This window comes from Lates calcarifer, linkage group LG3, assembly GCF_001640805.2.
Source record: "Lates calcarifer isolate ASB-BC8 linkage group LG3, TLL_Latcal_v3, whole genome shotgun sequence".
In the NCBI taxonomy this organism is placed as follows: Eukaryota; Metazoa; Chordata; class Actinopteri; family Centropomidae; genus Lates; species Lates calcarifer.
In genome coordinates this window covers 4210887-4234394 of record NC_066835.1, presented here as the reverse complement: position 1 = coordinate 4234394, position 23508 = coordinate 4210887, and the positions used below count along the sequence as shown (strand labels likewise).

At 39.3% G+C, this 23508-nt stretch overlaps 1 protein-coding gene across 1 annotated transcript in view; it reads right to left on the bottom strand.

Annotated features, from left to right (window-relative positions):
* LOC108900349 (CMP-N-acetylneuraminate-beta-galactosamide-alpha-2,3-sialyltransferase 1) overlaps positions 1-23508 on the bottom strand; it is a 59881-nt gene that overhangs the window by 19740 nt on the left and 16633 nt on the right. Inside the window, exons 2-3 of the mRNA XM_018701338.2 lie at positions 5353-6016; positions 2865-3058 (exon numbers count right to left, since the gene is read on the bottom strand). Of these exons, the coding sequence (XP_018556854.1) occupies positions 2865-3058; positions 5353-5643 (485 nt within the window). The 5' untranslated portion in view covers positions 5644-6016. The remainder of the gene's footprint in view (positions 1-2864; positions 3059-5352; positions 6017-23508) is intronic.

Genomic DNA, 23508 nt, shown 5'->3' with positions numbered 1-23508 from the left:
TGATTTGAGACGAGCGTCTACCGGGCCAGTTTTGTTTGTTGTTCGGCCCCAAATTGTTCTCCCTTATCTCCTCTATGTGTCCGAGCTACAGCAGAGATGAAATGCGATTCTACTATCTCTGTGTCGTCAACTCCATAAAGTTAGCTACATTTTCACATTTACTAGATAAAAGCATTGACTTTATGTCTAAAATCTCCTTTTTATCTGCAATCAGATACAAACTGGAAATGGGTATGGTGTGTATTTTGGAGTTTTAAGATAAGATGTCTGAAAAAAAAATGTGTGTATGCACTGGCTTGCCAATTAATATATTTTACAGGAACAAAAAACATAATTCAAATCCAATTTTAGTGGCTATGATGACTTAGTGCTGCATCAAACAACATATCCTTTATAAATTTTCATTATTCAAAAGACACAGAGCTTACTTATCTGTCAAAAGCAGATGCAAAGGCTCTTTTTATGACTCAAATCTATTTTACCACCACAATCTGCTGAGCAAACAAGAGGCTTTAGCCGATAGGCCAATGCCGTTCAATATTCATAATAGTTTATGAAGAAGGCTTTAGAGGATCTGGGTGGATATTGTGGATATCTGAAAGGCACTGGTTTTCATTCTCTTCTCACAGAGACTGGACTGATCCATATTATTTCTGAGCTGATATCCTATCAATGTCATTGGTTTGTTAAAAAATGGGTCTTATGGGGCGCCCCCATAGCCAAATAGTTGGGGTGTGTACCACATGGGTCTTTGTGCCCTGAGCAGCTGGTCCCCAGATTGACTCCCGGTCCAGCTAGACCTTTACTGCATGTCAGTCCCCCCTCTCTCTCCCTGTTTCCTATCTCTCTCCACTGCCCTGTATAAATAAAGGCGAAAAAGTCCCACAAAATAGTCTTAAAAAATGGGAGTTATCTCCTGCTGCTCATGGTAAGTATATTCTATAACCATTTACATCACTCTACTTCCTACTTAAGAAAGTCATTTCTGTGCAGAAGCAATCTTAGGATACTGATTCAATTTTTATTTCTTATAGCACTTGTAGAAGATAATGCAATAACAGATTGCAACATTATTCAAAACATTCTTAAAACAATTCAAAGGAATACAATTCAACTCTTGAGGGATTTGCATATTCTGCTCCTGCAGCCTTTCAGCTCAATCTACAGATCAGTGTTTATTCTGAGTCTTAACAAAACCTGTGAGAGGACAGCCAAGACTCAGATCTTGTCCAGCCTGGAGACACAGCATGAACACTGAAGTCTGAGGTCTGAAAGAGAATGTTTGTTTACCTTTTTTTTTCTTCCCCCAGTTAGCTTAATTTCATTGTAAAGCCAACAGTTTTGCAGCAGATAAACACTCATGACCCCTCTGAGAAAATCTCCTTGTCGTGTTTTGCATCTTTTCCAATTCATTCTCTGCAGAGCTGCAATCGCTGTGACAGATTACAGGGAGCGACAAACTCCTCTCTTGTTTCCTGCCGCCCTAAGGCACGGCATAAACATTTGAACACTCATACTCCATTGTTTTCATCTGCTGCTTTGTTAAGATAATTTTCTCAAATGTTTATCGAGCGCGGAACGAGGGCGTTTGAAGTCATATCTCCAACCACACCCCTTAGCTGGGTGCAGGATGGTGCGCAGCAGAAATATGACAGAGAGATGGGAATGCTGCAAAAAAAGCTAAATGAAAGCTTTGTCCAGTGTTTGTCTACCACTGTTTGATCACATATGTGTCTCAGAACTCATCAGTGCTTCAGTGGGTAGATAACACAAAGGCAGATGAAATTACCTAGAGCCTAGACCTACTGACTAAAACTTACGTGAGTGAACTGAGTGAAATGAAAAGCAATTTTAGATCCAGTCCAGTAAAAGCTCAGCACATGGGCTGTCCAGGTGGCCAAGTGGTTAAGATGCATACAGCAGCCAACCAAGGTTTGATTTTTGACCATTGCCCCCCCCCCTCATTTCCTGTCACCTTTGTACTTTAAAAGTACAGGCAAACATGCCCCATGAGTGAAAAATAGAAATCCTAACAGAAAAGCTTAAGACACTGGCACAGCTGGTAAAGCATAAATGTTAAAGGAACATTCTGGCTTGTTAGTAAATGATCATTTAAGTAATAAACTCCCCCCAAATTACAATTAATGTGTGTAATTGAAAGACATTATGATCAACAGATTAATCTGTTTAAAAAAAGTACATATATTACTAATGATTACCAATAATCATTAGTCATACATAGTGTTAATTACCTACTGTATCTTATTTTTATAGATCTGGCCATCATTCCTGATAATAATAACATTGTGTGAACTGTCAGCTAATTGCTGAATTCTGGAAACAAGGTGACATAGCTTAAAAGAAATCTGATGAGGCAAGAAAGATTTAAACAAACCCTTGGCTAACTGTACTTAAATGAAAGAGAGAGCAAAGGTATTGTATTTATAAACTCTATCTTCCAAAGAGATGGTCTAAATCTTGTGTCAAAGCCATCTCTTTACTTCTGGAATTTGGTTCTGCTGTGTATAATTATGAGGCAGGAATATTAAATTGCCCTGAATGAGGGAGTATTACCAACAATTCAGCAGCATACTTCAGGTTTAACCTCCAAATCAAGTGGTCACTGAATCGTTGACATTGTCATTTACTGTGGTGGGAACAGAACCATCATAATCAATAGAAATTTTAGCCAGAGCTACAAAAATAAGACCCAATATGTGAGAAAATGGAAATTAAACTTTAATCCAACAAAGTAAAATGATTCTGTTTCCATTGACAAAAATGAGTAAATATCACTGTAAATGTCATGGGTGTATGACTGTATTATTGTTGCAACCACACCAGAGATTAAAATGCTAACTGACCTTATGATGAAATCACTGGAGTCGATGATGCTGCCGTACTGGGACCCTTTCAGGTTCCCAGAGTTCCCCACCACAGCGCAGGTCCTGCAGCGCTCGGGGCTGGCATCCATGTAGAGCACCTCGTCAGGGATGACTTGGAACAGCTCCTCCACCACTTCACTGAAGTTGGCCGGCTGCCGCTCTGACTGCAACCACTGGTGACAGAGCAGAGACAGGCCTCAGAGAGAGCCACGGCTCCAGGGCCACTTTAAGTAGAAGTGATTGAACAAGGGCAGCGGAGCTCGAGACACCGAGCACATTTCTGAAATAACCTCAGGGGCAGCTTTGCTCTGTCTGCGGAGGCTCTTTTGGCCTGGCCTTCTTCTGGTGGCTTTGAACTCAGGGAGACAGCAAATAAATGCAGGAATGTGTGTGCACTGTACACTGTTTTATATTGTGCTGTGACAGTTGGAAACACAGAGCGGATACAGAATGTTCTGCTACAATCTCACATGAGGTTTATTGCAGAGTTTTAGTGACGCATGGTCTAAATATTTTCATGAAGGCTATTCCACAATGCATAAACAATTCTGGGGAAGCCATTTAACATTTTTGAATTGTATTTGACATTGAAAACGGGTAATACTCATCGCAACACAGCTTTTAATCATAACTCTACATCGATAAAATCTCATGATCACTCAACATGTATCAAACCTATTTCCCATCTAATAACAATCTCCCTCTCCCACCACTACACTTAACTGTGGTACATGGAGGCTTTGACATATCATTGGAACAAAGAGCCCCATTGCACCTGGAGGTCACGCCCTTGCCTTGCAGCAGCACGGCCCAAACCATCTGGCTGGGCTACCGTTGATACGTGACACATGCCTCATCAAGCTCCCTGTGAGAAGCATTTCCTGAAATAAGTAGTGACAGGAGGCAACCTTGCAGTAATTTTTCTATTCTTGCCACTAATTGGACATGGTGTGAGGTGAGTGTGGGAATACCTAAGGCGCTGGATGCCTTCCAGACAAAGGTAGAATAATTGTGTGACATAAATTTGGTGAATAGGCTTTTCTAATTTAGAGAGCTGTAGTCCAATAGTGGGATGTACAGAAAGTACAGTATATGTTGGTTTGATAGAATTAAATTAAGGCTGGTGCATAACTAGTTACAAAACTGACGTGAATTCTAATTTATAAGAAAGTGGGTTTAAAGTAGAGAGAAAGCCCATATAAAACATTTTAACAGCTAAAGCTAAAGGGTTCATTTTTTATGTTTTATGTTTGGTGTGTTTTATGATCCCTGTGGATGACTGGCCAAATGGACTTGGCATTACATCCCTTAAGAAATTTCCAGTGGCCCTAAACTGGAGTTCGATGTGATGAAATAACAGTAAATATTCGATTCGCTGCCAATCCAAGGGTTTCTCTCTTGAGCAGTCATTTAACACTGACACTCTGCAATCATACAGGTGACAAAATCCATCATGGGGGTTGGGGGGATGGGGTGAGTAAGAAATAACAACTCTTCTACCGACTGCACTGCCAGGGAGTGGTAAAATCTAGAGTAAAGTTAGTGGATCTTTGGTAGATGCTCATTTTTCCACCTTCATTAAACTGTAAAGCAAAGATTTAAAACGCATTAACATGTTAGCTCTAATTGGGAAGAAACAATTTACTGTGTTTTCGTTTTCTTAACAATACCAGTAGGTGATCATTAAAGAAGCACTCCAGCTAATTAGTATTGTACTTCCATAAAATTGAGATATTTGAGAAGCTGACTGTAGACGAATGGTCAAAATCAAAGCAGTAGACACTAGTATATCCTGACCTTCAGTTCCTAATGTGGGTCGTAAACTCCATAAAATACGACTCAATTTGATCTTTTGATAGACTCTTCCTGACTAATAAATATGTGATATATTGATCTAATAAACAATTACTGAACCAGCACATCAGTAATATTCTCCATGGATCTAATTGTATCATGTTCATGCTTGTTCCTTGGGGGCTGGAGAAGGGCATGACTTGTATCTACATCCTTTATGTATTGTTTTAATGAATCCAATATGTTTTAAGGTATTTAAGGCTATTTGTCCCCTTAACAGACTAAGAATAAGTGTAGTTAAAGCACATATTCATGAACAGTGGCATGTTTGCATATTTACAGGATAGCTGTGTTATTTATGATGGAAATTATGCTGGGAGAGATGCTGGGAGAAAACAACAATTTCCGTATCCACCATCTCACTTGTTAAGTGTGAACAAATTGTGCGTGGGCGTCAGCTTCACAACTCAATCCTGGTGAAGATCCCTAGGATTGTGAAACAATCAATGTGGTGAGAAACAAACGCTACTTGGGAGCATTAAAGCAGTGTGTGATCTCTGTGTTTTTACTCAGGATCTTTCTTTTCAGCACATCATCTGCTCTCAGGAGCTGAATGTGCATGTTTTTTACTCAGTCCTCGGCATTGCAAATCCTCCAAACAAACAAATCTTACCTGCCACCATTTAAAGGTTTCATCAGAGAGGACGCTGTTCTCCCTGGTCATCAGAGGGTGGATGGACTGATTGAAGTGCTCAGCGAACCAGGGGTCGTCCTCCAGCTCTGTCATGCACTGTCGACAGGCGCACAGCCCTTTGGAGAAAAAGTTGTCCGAAAGGCGAAAAGCATACTTGAAGAAGTAGAGCGAGGGGTCCCGGAAAGTGTAACTGAACAGAAAGGTTGTAAATGTAATAACACAAAAAAGCAGAGCAAAAGTCCTGATTCTCCTCCTCTTGGGTAGAAACATGTCGCTGCAGTCAGAATCAGTTGAATGGGAACTTTGGGAGTGCGCTGGACTAAAATAGCATTATGATAAATCTAGAGTTCTGAGGGTGAGACAGTAAAGTGATCCGTTGACCACATGGAGCAAATTTTTTAGCTATAGCAATATTCTATTGTTCTTATCTTTCCAAAAGTGCAATACTCGGTTAATGAATAACCTTAATAAAATCCATCTGTGTGGTTTCTTTGGAGATTTACATTCACCAAAGGAAGGTAAATCTGCTTGGTTCTGACAGCTTTACAGATCCTGGTTAATCACATTCAGCCAGTTCAGCCTCTTCAGATGTTGACTCTGTGAGGTCAGTGACTGATGTGGCATCCATTCTGTAACGATCCACCTGGAAGGCAAATAAAATGACATTTTTGTGACACACATTTGGGGAAAAACAGCTTGTGAGCCTTGAATACTGTGTAAGTAAACAGGGAGTATAAAATCTACGCTGCTCAGTGTTCTTGTAATTTCACAGCGTTAATAGTTCCAAGATGAAACTGTCTAGATTTCTGTAACATTGCCCTATAATTTCTGTGCATGACTGTGGAAAATGTTTCGTTTAAGTGTTTTGTTTATTGCTCTTTTTTTTCTTGTGTCACAGTCTCTCAGCTCTTAAAAAGACCATTTAACACCAGGAAAGTCTCCATTGATTGTGAAAATTATCACAGTTTTCCTGGAACAAACAGCCAAATTTAATCACCTCCATCTCCACTGCTAATATGTCAATAACTGGAGGCAACCTTTGTTATCTGAGATAACATGAAAGTCCAAAAGCACAAATCATTGACTAACTGTCATAAAAACAAAACTTAGTCAGTGATCTAGTGTCACATTCACAAATTCTAATTCAGAACGGGCACATTTGGGCAATAGTTTGGTATCATTTTACTCCTTTTCTGACAGTACTACCCAGTCTGCCACTTTAAATGCATCCAATTCAAATCTCCAAACTGGGATTTTTTGTGTGAAAAAACAAGACATTACAATTTGATAGAAAAAACATATGCATATTGCGTCTGCTATAACACTTGAATATTATATGTTGCACCTGAGAATGCATGAAAACTAGTTCATAAGCTGGCAGGAACATCTACCACAGCTGACACAATACAACACAAAAGTGAAATGCATAACCAAGAGTAACAGGTAAATGGTTGAATGAGATAGCTAATGGCATTTTCATTTTGCGTGTGATTGCCTCATACTGTGCCTGAGAATGAGAATTCTGGGGTCAGGTGTACTTGGATCTGGGCCTGGGTCCCTGATGTGATGATAAAAGTAATGGATACAGTAAATGGTTGAATTAAATAGCTAAATGAAATGTCCAACATCTGCAAATCATAGGTAGCAGTATAAATGCAAGCTTGACCACTCCAACCTTAACACTGACAGTTCAGTTGTATGAAAAAAATACCATAGAACAATATCCACTTTTATATAATTAATGGTGTTATATATTGTATATCAGTTGACAACATAATGGATGGTATATACCAGACTTCATCTGTTAGAGGTGACAAAAAGGGCTGGAAACCCTGAACCATGTTAGAGCTACTATACAGCCTATAGAGTTTGTCAGAAACAAAAAATTCCCAGAATAAAATAGAGCTGGGGAATGTTCTCTTCAGACCCCAGCTTTTCACAACCCACAAAGCAGGCAGACCTCCTGGGGTTTCATTTTCAACATGAAAAGACCACCTCTGCCTTTAAACGGGGCCTGGGTTTAATTCTGATGTGCAGCTGCGTTTAGGATCCCACAAATACTTCTATATTTAGCGAACAGCAGATCCACATCGGAGATAAAGTGCTATCACCACCGCACACAGGGTGAGAAACCTATCTGAAAAATGAACCCTAGAAACGTGATACCTGCCCTTTGCTCTTAACAATTTCTGAGCGAGCCCTCCATACCAAAGATATTTGGGGAAACTCCATTATGATGAGAAAAAGGCTGCGGGTCTTTACTGATTAGAAATTGATCAGGTCATTCAAATTCCACCCTGGAGGGAAGCAAAAGAGGATTGGGTTTAAGACTGGCTGAGAAAAGACTCGGCAGCGACACAGCTTGCCTGTTGATTTTCATTCTCGCTACCAGAGCAGAAAAACAAACTGTACAGCCATTTATCAGCAGCACTGACACAGGCCAATGCACAGGAAGGCTTATAAGTGATCCCGTCTGCTGTTTGAAGCTTCGTAACTCACAGCGGACTGCGGATTTGCATACAGCCCAAGGTTGGTTATTGTCTAAGGCAGCAAGTTTGACAAGGATACCTGGGGACACTGATAATGGACACTTCAATGACTACGCCTACTTCTATAAAGCAGGCTGTTGACTCCACTCAGTTTGAAGCCCCATGGCATTAAGGGTCTAGGTAGCTGTGAGAGCAAAGCTGAATATATTCTCAAACAGGTGGCGACTCCCCACTTTTGACAACACACCGACCATCATCTCGTTCCCCTGACCTTGTCCGACTGAAGGCTGGCAACCCTGTGCTGATCAAAGTTTGCCAGGCTGAGACAGCAAAGCGTCTGTTCATACTTCAGAGGGGGGGTGTGAAGGGTGGGGCTGTAGGTTGGGGAGAGAAAGAGAGAGGGGGTGGCAGGCTGCAGCATGTGTGAGCTGTGATTTTCACCCTAATCTTCCGTTTTGAGAAGTCATCAACTTTGCAGGGTGTAGTTACAGTAAAGTGTTTTCAGTTTGTGTTCTGTGGAAATTGTTTTTCTCCCCCAGCTTACCCCTGCTAGCATTTTAAGAAATCAAAATTCTGCAGTTTTGAAGACTCCCATGTCTTATATACATGAGAGCAGTATCTCTGCTGAGCTGAGAGACTATGCTTCTGAATGAAGGCTGACTCTCAGGAGAAACCTGTCTGTTTAAGCATGCACCTTGCTACATAAAACATGATGGTAATTTAACATGTCAGCATCATGTCTGAATGAGTGCCATTTTGACATAAAAGTCATGATGGAGTTCTAACCAGAAGCATTTCAAATGATTCAAATCTGACTTGAACATTGTCATGCTAATGGTAAAAGCTACAGCAGCACGAGACACACGGATAGATAGAAATGAAATGAGTTAATAAGTGCCAGAGGGGCTGGTTTGAGTATTTCTGAAACTGCTGATCTCCTGGGATTTTCACTCACAACAGTCTGTAGAGTTTACTGAACGTTCTGCAGAAAAAAAAAAAAAAAAAAAACTAGGCTCATCAAAACTGGACAGTTAAAGACTGGAAAAATGTAACCTGGTCAAATAAACCTGGATTTTCGCTGAGGTACGCAAATGAATTTGGCATCAACAGCATGAATCCATGGATCCAGCCTGCCTTGTGTGGTGGTGTAATGGTGTGAGGAACATTTTCTTGGCACACTTTGGGCCTTTTAATACCAGTCAATCATTGTTAGAATGCTGTCCTATTTGATTATTGTTGCTGACCATGTGTGTACCTTTGTGGCCACAATTTACCTTCATCTAGTGGTTTCTTCCAGCACGATAATGCACCAGGTCACAAAGCAAAAGTCAAACTGGTTTCATGAACATTGCAATGAGTTCAGTGGACTTAAGTGGCCTTCACAGTCAGCAGTGTTCCTAATAAAGTGTTCAGTGAGTGTATATCCCATGTATCCAAGAAAATAAAATCACTAATCAACCATGATAAAAGGGATATTACATGCTCATGTTAGCTAAATTCTTCCCTCACATTGCAGAACAAGATCATACCAGTTGTCCCCCCTCCTTCTATTTTACATTACCATTCATTATCAAGCAAAATGCTCTACATACTTTCCTGAAGGGAACCTCCCCAGAGGATCAATAAAGTTCTTATCTATATATCTATCTATCGATAAAGCACATGGGCAAATGTGGGTCTTGTCTTGTCATTCAGACCTTGTGCACTGTTGTGCTTAATTAAATATACAGCAAAGTTCGCAATCTAATAAACAATGACACTGATGAGAAAATGTATTAGAGCAGTCAGTGGTGAGAAATGGGGGTGAATGTCCGTTAAGCTCACAGAGGTGATTGACTGTGGCCTTAATAGTAGAATAAGTATTAAAATCCATCACTGATGCAGCTTGTCAGAGAAAAGAGAATAATCTTCTGCAATGATACAATTACTTGTAAAGTCACTGCGAAGGTTCCTTCCCTGATGGCATGCCTGCTGCGTTAACAGGAAAGTTGCTCTTGACGTGGCCTAAAGGCATGAGGAAGTCTGCTGCATGTCTCAATTAAAAAAGCATTCCACTTCTGAAAAGGGCTTCAAAAACCCTTAATGCAAAAATAAAGCAGCCTAACCACCCAATTTCTTAATATGAACAATATCATGCACAAGCTGGAAATAAGAAAACCTGAATCTTTGCTGTCATCAACATTCAGTATCTGAAACTTCACCAGATGGGATGAATAAGAAGAAATGTTAAAGGCAGCCGAGAAGGAATCCAGAGGGACTTTATGTGAAATTTCTGCTCCATAACTAATAATATCACTCACAGAATAAAAAATGAAAAAGCTCCAGATTTCACATTTGATGGCATCACATCTATGAGTCTTCATGCTCTAGTCTCTGGCTTTGGTGGAGAGTATTTCATTTTCACAGATATTGACTTTCAGTCAGTGCTTTATTTTAATAAAAAGGGAGGCATGGTTATGTTTGCTGCTCAAGTGCATAAAGAGGATTCGTGGGGCATGGAGAGATTGAAAGGTGTGGGCAAGGTCTTCTCACAAGATTTAAATAAGAGGGGAAATGTTTCTGTGAACAGATCCACAGATATTACTATCACACTGGGTCAGTTGTCAGATGTAGGTAATTAAAATGAAGGGGAACGGTATAAAAACACATGTGAATGAACAGTCATTACTTTTTGTGTTTCTCTAAAAAACATATTTACTGTAAAAAGAACATCTTTATTTTTATGCTTCATGTGACTTTCAGAGGGCTAAAAACTGTCTCTGACCCTTGGTTTCAAAAGTCCAGTGGATAAAACAGGGGATGCAAAGTGGTCAAATTTAAAATGCGGCTGTTTATCCAGCTCCTGACATTTTGAAGGTGAGAGTTTTTTTGTTTTTTTTGTCCCAGTAGCAATGTGTTATTTATACATTTTTTTAACTGCAATGGAGTATGTGTTTTCCTAGCTATTGATGTTTACACATCTTGGTTTGTGTATGTGACCAGCATCCTCACGCAGGTCATCAGAGGGAACAAACTACACTTTAACATCAAAAACAGTGAGATTTAAAAGCGATGATTTGCCCTTGTTTCAGTCAACATGAGATGACGATGAATAGTGTTATTCTACATTTGTCTTACGGTCTACAATTTCATAAAACAGACCCATACCAACCATACACTGATCCTGCTAACAAGTATAAAGCCTGACATCTTCTTCCTCTGCGTGGTGTCCAGAAACTATTACAAACACATCAGTTTCCTTCATGAACATGGACAATGCAGTTTATTGTGAATCAAACACACGTAGGTACACCATCCTGCTACTCGTGCACCAAATGTGTACTGAAAATAGTTTCAAACAAAAACATCATTTATTTCTGCCTGAGTAATGTTTGTTATAAACTACAGTGTTTAAATTCTGCCTTCAGTAGGAACCAATGGGCTTGAACCAAGAGCCGCAGACTTGTTATTCTTTAAGCCTGAGGTATAGTACTGCTTATGTGCAATGTAGGAAACAATAACCCCAGTGTGCCAGTCACAACATAACCAACAACCCCCAACTAAATTCTGTCTTTGGTTTGATGTAAAAATTTGGATTAAAAACACACTTATAATTTATTTATACTATAATAATTAAAAATCATGTTAATATTTGTTAACAGTTTAACAGTTAATAACCACAGCCATTGTGCCTTATCAGAACTGTGTGGGTGGTGTTAAATCCGAAGGTAACTTAAAATGAGCAAACAACTCCTGATTGGTGCTTTTAAGTACATGACATCACTATTGTCCAATAGAGGTCTGCCAACATTGAACCAGTGAGAAAGAGCCAGACAAGACAAAATAAATACAGAACAGGTGTCGCCTGCAATAACCAAAAGTGGCAGAAAATTGTGTGATATTGTTCATTTGTGTGTTGTGGTTGTTTTTTAAGATTTTTTCTTACAGTCATTTTGGTTCTGTTTGTCTGTGCAGCATTTCTAGATTCTGCTGAAACATGGTCAGTTTCACTAACTGCTATGTGATATTTTCAAAAATACATGACGCTCCCCATCAGGGCACGTACTGTCAGACACCATCTGACTGCACTATGTCCATGTGTTAGCCACACTACTTTACAGGCTGGTACTGTAAGTGGATTTTGATTAAATGATGCATCCACTTACTGTACAGGGACATCTGTAGGGAATGAAATGTTTTCAGTGTCCTTGTTCCAGTGTAAATGTTATTTGTGTGACGTATTGTGGTGATTGCTGGATTGCTACAGAGCAGAAAATATTCATCACTAATCTTTCCATTTACACCAACCCCTGCCTCCTTCATGTCCTTGTTGCTGTTAGGTTTACTGCTATTAACATAACTCTAATGGACCTTTACTCATTTGTCCTGGCTCAGCAGATGATTATAACTCTAATTTTATTTTGCAAAATTGTATTACTCACTTAGACATTCTCTCAGTGCGTTTCCACTGATTACTGCAGACTCTTATTCGTCACGTCCTTCACGCTCATCCATGTACCTGCAGTTGCCAGGAGCAATAAAGTTTCCTCAGTGTGTTAGCTCCCTGTGAGGCTGCCTTATTCACTTCAGGCTGATGTCACTGAACACAAGCACAGAGCGGTGCAGCTTGAGGTGAACCTTCATACTATGACTCTCTAAGCAATTCTCTTACCAGAGGCTTACCATTTAAATCCCTTAACACACAGTCCCCTCCCCCATCCATCCTCAAGTAACTCTAATTTAGGAAAAAAGTATCACATAGTATATATTCACCTTGTTCCAGCTAAAGCTACATGAAGTTAAGTGAAATATTCGAAACCAGCTCTCACTGTTTGTTTTGTCTGCACTATTCCATCAAGTGAGACTATCCCATATGTCTAGTGCATTTCATTTACATTTCACCAAAACTGAGTTTGATGTATTTTGTATCTTTGGATTCTTTATTACCTCAACTAGAATTTAAAATGATATTCTGCCAGTGTTGAACAATTTTTACATGCACAGGATACTTTTATAGAGACTGAACCACTGGAGGATCACTCAGGTTTAAAGTGTACTAACATCCAGGCTATAATACAGTGTATGCTGATCTATAATTGATGTGTTTAATTAATGCAGTTAAAACTATGTGTCTGGAAATTTACACCAATCAGCCACAACATTAAAACCACTGACAGCTGAGGTGAATCACACTGATCATCTTGTTACAATGCAATGCTGCTGCTGGTACACCTTGGGTCCTGGCATTCATCTGGATGTTGCTTGACACGCAACAGCACTCTGCAATGGCAGTGGACTCCCCCAGCAGGACAATGTGCCCCGCTACACCACAAAAACTGCTCAGAAATGTCTCAAGGAACTCAACAAAGAGCCAAAGGTGTTGACCTGGCCTCCAAAATCCCTACATCCCAGTGTGATCTAGGATCTGTAGGATGCACTGAACAAGCCACTTGCCACCCACAGTGCCCAAAGGATCTGCACAAGGAGAATCTCCACAATACTAGACCCACAGATGCTGGATCAGGTTGCTAATATGGATCTGTTGCTTGGTCTGCAACAATGTTTAGGTGGGTGGTACATGTCAAGCAACATCAAGATGAGTGGCAGGGCTCGAGGGAGAATGCTGCGTTGTAACGACATGATCAGTGTTATTAACTTCTTCTGTCAGTGGTTTGAATGTGCCTCATCAGTGTATATCTACTATAGATGGTAAATAATTCAAATGCATTTAAAAAGTCTCAAGGAAATGAAGCTCTGTGCACATTGCAATTTGAAAGCGCAATTTTCCAAACACAAAAGCTGCATTTTAAGTGTAACTTACATCCCAAAGTATAAGCTCTTTTACAAGCTCTAACAAGTGACCATTTCAACCAGAAACAGTTGATGTTTCCAGCTAATGTCACCAGCAAATGTACTTTTTAACTCTGTGAGTTAAAAACAAAAGCAGAAGCCTGGCTAATTTAAAGTCTGCATGCTAGGGCACATTTACACTATATCATATTCACAAAAATTGTTTTGTTAATATGGTAATGAAACCAACAAATGCATGCAGTGTGACACACCAACCCATGATATGAGGTATAGGGGCACAGTTTGTATAAGCCAATTGCTCTTCCCAGCTCAGTATCAGTCAGCTGATGATTCTCAGATTGGAAAAGCCCCTGTTGCAGTAAAACCAAGCGCAGGCACAGGGAGCTGCAGCTCCAGCCTCCCTTGAAAATTGGTTTTGATGTTTACTCTCAAATGGAAAATCTCCAACCATTTTGCATGCAGTCAAATGTTTTTTTTCCTGCACTTCGACTGATAGGAAGGTGGACAGAATGTAAAGCAGCACTGATTATTGATGTGCGTTGTCAAGCAGGTTCTCTGTCCAAAATGAGACGTCTGTCTCATTAATCATTAACAAAGCAGGATATGTGGATGCCTCCGATGGAATGAAATGGGGAGTCAATTTGCACGTTTGTCACACAAAATACGTGTTCCCATGATGCGGGTGATTTTTTTCTCTCAGTTTCCTATGTTTTTATCTCTATGTTTTGATGAGGCCATTTTATATGCAGACAAATGTTTTTCCTCTCACTGATAGCTAGATCCAGCCAGGAAGAGAATGTAAAACAGGCCCCAGTATTAATGTGTTTTGTCAAAGAAGTTCTCCATCCAAACGGCAATGTCTGTCCCATTAATCATGAGCACCAGGGAAGGTGAGGGAAGTCTCGAATGAAATAAACCAGTCAATTTGCATTTTTGTCAACATAAATATGTCTGCCGTGATGCTGATGGTTCTTTATGTTGTGAGTTTTTGATCATAGAAGGTTTTTTAGAGCAGTTTTACACCACAAGGATACATTATCCTCTTTATGTAGATGTGAAAATATGAGCTACATAGGAGATCAGAGGACAAGGCTGGATGTTTACAGAGGACCGACTACACATTGCAACAAAATAGCTTATGGTGTAGACGAATCCTCCAAGGATTTCAGAGATGGCACACAACTAGAAAACGGGTTTCAAACAGCATGTTTCCAAGTTCGAGCAGTCCTATTCAACTGCGTGGCACAAGACGGTGTCTTTCTTTAATTTCTGACAGTCTTTATTCAGACATCATGCACGATGGCAGCTCTGTCACTATAGTACTTCAACAGGGCTGATTTCTTTCTCCTTTTTTTCCTTTTTTTTCTTTATATTGAGTGATTTCTCTATCACCGTGTCAGTCAGATCCACCGAGGAGCTCAGTCTGTCTCTGATCTTGTTCCAGATCCACTTCTGCATTTGGATAAAATCCACTTCTGTCAAGAAGAACATGAAAAGCAGACTGTCCTCTCATGAGATCCACAGCATTGGTTGTTTGTTCAAACTTAAAAGAACCAATGTTTATGTTCAGAAGCACAGCACAGCAGGAAGTGTTGTGATGTCCTTATAGTGGATTGAAATTTAAACGTGTGGAGGTCTGGTTGGATGGTATGTGTCTGACTTTGACTCACAGGACCACAATTTGCACCACATCTTCTACCAACACTCAGATTCCTCCATTACAGTGGTTTTTCCCTCTAACGCTAACCAAAGAGTTTGGTTGCCTAAATGTACCCTAAGCCTAATCATGGAGGTGGAAGATCAGAAAAAGGCTCATAGACTGAACAGTAGATTTTACTGTTCAGGTTTAAGCACTTGTCAGAGAGCCAATTCTAACCCTCCATCCAACATTTATAGAGACAGGCCAGTGACCACAACACTGTATTTCTGCTGGGAATTGATATTTTTGTTGATCAATACCAATGACTTGATGATTATGTGTCTGAGTGCTGACATTTTAAACTCACTTCCTAGCCTGTACTCTCATTGAACTCACTGTTCCCGATGACCCACAGTAGAGGATGGCGCCGTAAGCAAATAAAACATCTGGACTGTAATGGTTAAAGCTCTTTTAAGATCTGGATTTTATTTTAATATTGAATCATGTAATATGCAGGTTGCTAATACTACTGTTTAAGGCAAGGCTCAAGGATTACAATGTCACTCTGTCCAACAGTTGGTCCGACTGAAATATTGACTATTGGGCCACTGTCGGCCAGAGCATGTAAAATACACACGCTCTCTGGCTGCATGACCCTTGCTGTGACCCTTTCCAGCCAATTTCTGAAATGGCGACTGTAAATAAAAAAAGTTTACTGCGAGGGATGCCGCTTCCAGGACAGGTGGAAATTCCAATATTTTTTCACTAAAATACAAAACAATTGTGCCAACACATTCAATAAGCTATCGGGGAGTGATCAAGATGAAAAATTGAAGCAACTGCAAGCTGTTTTAGCTTCACGGCGGCAGTTTTTCACAAGAGCCCATGAGTGAAATGAAAATGCCACAAAGGCGAGCTACGAGGTGGCGATGCTAACTGCTAAATACTGCAAACCTTTTGCAGAGGGTGAGTTTGTCAAAGACTGCGTTATAAAAAATAGTGGAGAACATTTGTTCCAAGGAGAAGCAAGAGTTAGCCAATGTTTGCCACAACACTGTAGCACAGAGAATTTAAGACATATCATCAGATATTAAGAGACAGTTGGGGACCAAAGGAGCAGACTTTGATTTTTTTTTTTTTTTTTGTTAGCCTGTGATGAAAGCATGGATGCATCTGACACTGCTCAGTTACTGACATTTTTGAGAGGAGTTGATGATGACATGAACATAACTGAAGAGCTGCTTGACCTCCACAGCCTTAAAGACCAAACAAGAGGAATGGATTTATGTTTCTGTTTGTTCCACCGTTGATGAAATAAAACTACCTCTCTTGTCTGTGGACCCCAGTGATGCTCCGCATCATCTGCAACTGGAGCTTACTGAGCTGCAGTGTGACAGCAAGTGGTGCAGTCGACACCAACAGCTCTCTCTTAAAAACTTTTACCAGCAGCTGGATAAAGGCAGGTTTCCAAAGATTCACACATTTGCGAAGAAAATGCTGAGCTTGTTTGGCTCCACATATTTGTGTGAAAAGACATTCGCTGTTATGAACTTTAATAAGAACTGTGTGAGGACAAGACTAGTCCTCACCTGTGTGACATTTTGCACGTCAAAACCACTGCCTTTGAACCAGACCTGGCCTATGTACTGCAGTCTAGATCTCAGTATCACCCCTCACATTAGTGCCAGCAAGTTACTTGGTTTGGTCATCTGAGATGAATACATTCTAAATTCTGTGTTTAAAATTTGTTTTGTGTTGGTCAAAAACACAGTTAGAAACACTTACTATATTGTGCTTCTTAATAACTGTTGGTGTTATGTACCTGAAGGAGTGACATTTGAGGCATGTTCATATATTTTGAACTTAAAAGCTGACAGAAAACATTTAATTACTAATAAGTCATGTTTTAAAATGAACCAAGATATATTTTTAATATGAAACAGAGCTACAGTACTGTAGATATGTGAACCAAAACAGTTGCAGTATTTTGCATGCTGTACACTAGAACTTTTGATCAGGTCTCTGCTTTTAACTAGCTGCATTGTCTCTTCTTCGTTATGAAAATGTGACATAGTATGTGTGCCAGTAACTGAGGAGAGAGGGATAAAGGAGACAGTACAGAAGCTTATGTAGGAGGAGATATTTTTTATCAGTGTTGTTACAAATTCGACTTTGTGGACATCAATATACAGTATGCTGACTATATGTTTTGAGAATTAATGTCCAAATATTTGTTGCTTCATTGTAGAGCCATTAATCTTTTCGGATTAATGGCTCTACAATCACAGATGTTCTATTTATGCTCCCATTCAGAAGCAGTGACATAAAAGGACCCTAAAACTTTTTAAAAGTTTCAGAAGTTTATACATTCGACAAGCCTATATGCAGGAAACAGATGGACTTTTTTGGCAGACTTTTCACTTACAGTGTGTGGGATTAAGACAGGCTGCATTAAATAACCTGAACCTCCTCAGGAAGAACAGCCAGCTCTGCCCTGTCTAATCTATTGCCACAGTGTTATCGGACCACTGCAGGTTGTTAATAATGTGAACCTCCCCCCACGTAGTAGGCACTGGGCCACCATGTGGACTGTTGGACAGACTCTGCACCTTCTGGCTGTGTCAGAAAACCACCAACAGCTAGTTTGTTTCAGTCCCAGCATGGTGGTAGTGGTGGGATCAGTAAGCAGTGGAATCTGTGTCAGTCAGTAATAAAACCTGTTAGTAAAGGGCTAATGAACAGTGCATTAACATTCAGTGTGACCACTGTTGACCTTTATGGACCGTTACAAATCACAGCAATAATGTTACATAATGTAGTAGAAAATATAGTCATCAAATGCCATTGGATTAAAGGTTGTGATGTAAAAAAAATAAATAAATAAATAATAACCTTTTCAAGAAAATATGGTCCAGTTTTAAAAGGCTGCTACATATCTTTTCTGGGTTGAACTTAAACTTTGGAAATAAAGCAGAGAGTAAAATCAACAAGCCCCCGACCCTCATTTTTTCTCCATTAAATTCTCAGGCTCCATTCAAAACCATGTTTGCATTTTGAGCAAAAGCCTGAGAACAGGCCTACCAGAGACAAAAAATTGTGATGGTCATTTTGTACTATGCAGGAGTACATGTTTCTAAGACAAATACTTTGTTGCTCCAGAAAGTCTCAGAAGGAACTATTGATAGAGGCTAATGGCACAACATGTGAATGTAAATTTTCTTTTTTGTAATTTCAGTTAATGCTGTATTGATGAAAACATGACACTTACTTGAACAATTAAATAACTAAATATAATAATAATAATAATAAAATACATGTGGGGATGCAGTGGAAGAACCTTCACTGATGCAAAATAAAAAAAATACAAGATTCTTCTCAAACCTACACAAGCTCATGCCTCACCACTGCAACCTAAAACCATTTTGTGCTTACACATGTGAAATTTATAAAGCCACTCCAGGTAGTTGTTGCTCAAACTCCTGACACATCAAAAATTGGCCTCAAATGGACACAATATAGAATGATTCTGCCTGAAGTATACTGGCCACTCTGAAAATCTACAGTGTAAGTACTCTAAGAACATTAATTGTGAAGGGAACATCTATTGAAATACATGTCATTAGTGCTTTAATCATTGTGCAGGCGTATGCAGTTTGGAAAAGTGCACAACCAAAAGAACATGTTCACTAATGAGCATAATTATTGAAGGCTGTTACTTTTCCATCTAGGAAACATAGCCACATATGCCACCACTGGATATATTTAAAAAACGTTATTCACAGTCATTATTTTTAACTCTCTTCTACACAAGTCAATGTTGCCTCATATAACATGTATAAAATGTCATATATAAAAGATTTCACAATTCTCATTTGAGTTTAGGTTCAGGGGTGACTGCTTTTGCTTTTAGTGTCCAATATTGTAGAGGAAAAAATAGTTCAAAAGGCTTTTCCTGGGATAGTGAATAGCTATGGTACAGTACTAAATGTTTGGATCTGAACGAACAAAGGAATGATAACACAGTTCCATACACTAAGCCCACTCTAAGCCCACCCTAAACATGATGGGGGTTATTTGTTAAGGATACTGCAAGTAACTGTCAGTGCAAAGAAGTTTTTTTCAGTTTAGCATGGCATTTACTAAAACTACAGATGTAAATGAGCCCAGCTCATAGTTCATGTAATTTACATAAAATGAAACTAATAAGACCTGATGCTCAGCTGTTTCAGACTCATGTTGAGTTGTTCATGAAAAATAATAATGTGCAAATGCCTGCTCATAACTGCATACCTGTTGTGGCAATGTGCACAGCTACAGTGAAAATACGAGTGTTATGGCGAGTTAACACTGGCTGACAACACTGTCAGCCCGGCAGGAGAGACACTCCTGTTTCACATGCCCATACACGGTCTGGTCATTTACTAGGTTTTTGTCTTGGTAATTTGCTGCAAAGTTCTTTACTATTGTCACCAAAGTATTTTCAATGTCTGAATGATGTTGGCTCACTGTTTCCCTGTGTTCAGAGACCACTCTGCTCAGCTGATCTCTTTCTCTCTGTGTGTGTATACAACGATTTTCTTAGATATCAGTTTCCTCTGCCATGGTGGTCTATTTGCGGTGGTGCATCAAGTGCAGGTGTTACCTGGATACAACACCTCCTTTCATATTCTGCACCTCTGCAGACAAATGCCTTGAAAGACACATTTTGTCAGTCTAAACATACAGTTTTAAGTCCTGCTATACTTCAGTTTTACTGGCGCATATCCTTAATGCATTCCCTTAGAAGATAGGGCCAAATGCAATCGAGGAGGAGGTCACTTGATTGCTATAAAGTGACTCCTTCCTCAAACATGTCCTCATTCATCAGGAGGAGTGGCGCCTCCTAAGATACAAATGCAGAAGAATCCCACCTGACAGCAGCCCTTAAGAAGGCATTCAACCATTTAATAACTACTCCATTGGTTTGTTTTAAACTGTGTTTGACATCTTACTACCTGGACAACTCTATTCAGACACCACCATTCTCATTGGTGTTGGTTCCTGTAACTGAGGTTTCATCAGAGTCTTTCTTTAATTTGGGGTGACGTGAAGCTCAAATTGAAGATAAAAGATAAATGAGAGATAATAGGACGGCACCTTGAGGTGGCCCCTTGAATCATACTGACTGCAGCCTGTTGGCAAGATAGTCTGTAATCCAGGACACCATAGGGGCATCCACCTGCATTGCCTGCGGCTTATCCCCCTACATGGCAGCAGTATGCTGTTAAGCGCATAGGGAGAAAAGAAATGATCCTCACAGTGCTACCAGAGTCATCTAAATGGGAGGATGAACTGTAGAGCAAATGGGCGATGGCATCATTTACCAGGGGATAAGCCTGGAAGGCAAACTGAAGGCGGTCCAGAGAGAGTCTCAGGAGAGGCCTGGGATGGTCAAGGTGAAATTAACCAGTGCTCTACAATAACTGAGTGGATCTACATACACTCAAATAATCAATGTTAATCTAATAAAGGAAAGACTGCAGTACTCATTATCATTTAGATTTCTTTATCTGATTAGCTTCATTAGAGTATGCATTTCATTACAATCACAACTACATTTCTCTGTCTTTAAATATGCATACAATGACTGGGGAAATAAGTAACTTAAGGTTTATCAGTACAGCACTTTTTGAAAAGTGTAGTACTGATAAACCTTAAGTGCTGTACAAATGTAACATGCTTCACAAAGGCATGACAAAGTAATGCATCTTATTTTGTGTCATTTTTTATCATGAAAAATACAAATAAAAGATATAAATATAAATATAAAACAAAGATCAGCAAGTCTTGAGAAAACCTTTTTTGTCTTCTCAAACCTTTAGATCAATCACTTGAACCCATTAGAAAGCCAAGTCAATGGATTAGAAATCGCATTGATCACACTGATTCCCACTAATCCAATGCTGTGTTTCTATAAATGTACTGAAGGGCCTGATGCAGCTAGCTGGCACACTGGAGATGTTCAATATCTCTGTTTACAGAGCAGTCTGTTTACATTTTAAAGTTCACAACCATTATGTTTCCAGCATATTTTTCTTTGGCAAGAATATTAAAATCAATATTCAATTTTCTTATAGTAAAACCATGGCATCAAATTTTAGAATTCTACTTATACCTGTACTCCCTGTATTTTATATACTAAATAATAACCTAGGGTTAAGGTCGGTGCTGTTTTGGATCTTATCTTTAAGTATACATAGCAAAACTAGTCGCTCTTGTTTGTATAGTCACTTCTCTTCCCTTCTCTAGTCTGTGAAGGAGAGGGAATATTATTTGATTTCAAATAATACACTCTTATCAGTAAATACAGATACAAAATAAAGGCAAGACATTGTGCCAAATACAGTAATAGTCATAAAGTGACTGTTGACTATGAATTAACGCCATACTTGTATTCAATATACTTGTAAAACACAAAAAATGTGGCTCAACAACTGTGAACAGTATTGGAAGTATGGTTGCTGAAGCTTGCTTGTAGATGCCATACTTCCATGCAATGCAGCCACATCCAGTGGCTGTACTCTGACAAAGATCATTTGTCAGAGAGAGAAGCACCATTCTCTAACAAGAATCCATGATCAGAATTTGTGATGTTGCAATTAAATCAGACCAAGAGCAAGAAGATAGGTGAGTCTTCTCTTTTGACATGATCTTTCTGAACATATAAATTCCAGTAGTTGGAATTATCCAGTAAAACTTTCATGCACAATAAAACAGAAGTAAAGCCATGCTGACAGCATTGTGAGGCTGTATTGGGCAGTGCTTATGTCAGTAACACACTCTACTACGATACTACACAGGTATAATGTTTACCATGTTCTCTATCCTAGTGTCAGCTGAGGCTGACGTGAACATTAGTTTAGTAAATAATTAGACAGAAACCAGAAAAAAAGTATTGGACAAACTGATACTTAGACATTATGGTGACATTAGATGAGAAGTTATGGGATCACAAGTTAATGAATGTGTGTACCGTATTTCATGACAATCCATCCAAGTAGAATAAGTACAATTGTCTGGGAAGCATGAATGTCATCAAACATTTATTGAGATACTTCAGTCTGGACCAAAGTGATGACATTGCCAACCCATGGCTAAAAAATGTTAAGATTATTAACTTAATAGGGTCTGAGGTGGGACCCCCAGTTTTTGGAGCCATTGGCTTGTGATAAATAGTGTATTCAAATATAAGTAAGCCACACCTGTTATTTCAAATTGTCAGATTCATAAATAATCAACATTTCATGTCTTAGTGTGCACAGTTTTCAAGTTGTAGCTACTGATCATGAACATTAACTAGTCTACCAAATCCCAAGAAACAACACTACCTTCTCAGCTGATGAATACAGAATTCAGCTGATGTCTCTGATCTTTATGTTGTTTTTAACTTCATATTCTGACAAATGTTGAGAGCTTCTACTGAGTGGATTTGATGAGGGAAAGTGGGGATTCAGACTGGATGAGTAGGCTCAGTACTTAATTCGAATTTTTATGAAGCTGATCTCCAACTCTTCTAGTAGGATGTTTAATTTTACCATCCATAAGTGATGATATTTAAAATTAACTGTTTTCAGTGAAAGAAGAAACGCTCTATATTCAAAGGTGGTGTAACACTTTCTATCATGACAAAGGTCAGAGCAATCCTGGAAAGGTACATCCTAGTATTAACCACAGATAGAGGATGATCAGTAAGCTGTGCAAAGTGATTTGCTAGCAAACCACTTCAGCCCATGTGAAGTGGATATTTCTGCCTACTCTTTTCTCCTTTCACCTAAATTTCTTGAATCCCCTACTCAGCTCAGATGGAGTACTTTACATAAATGTCAAACCAAAAGTCAAATAAATGTATTTTCATTCTGTAGCACAAAAAAATGTGCAAACAGAACACTTTTTCTGGCTGCGCTATGGGACTGTAAGCTGAGGTTACAGGATACATTTTCACCCATTTGATTTCTCCAGGGCTCTTTTTTTTTTTTTTTTGGCAGATACATCTCTCATAAAATGAGGGGATCAGGACAGGGCTGATACCTAAAAGGGCAGACATCTAAATGTTGCATGTGCTGACGACCAGTGTGCTTTTTACGCATTTCTATCTTACGCACTTCATTCACTAACAAAATTATTCATGATAAACAGTGAGTGTGTTCATCCTACTTGGTTTTGACTTAGTAATATTTC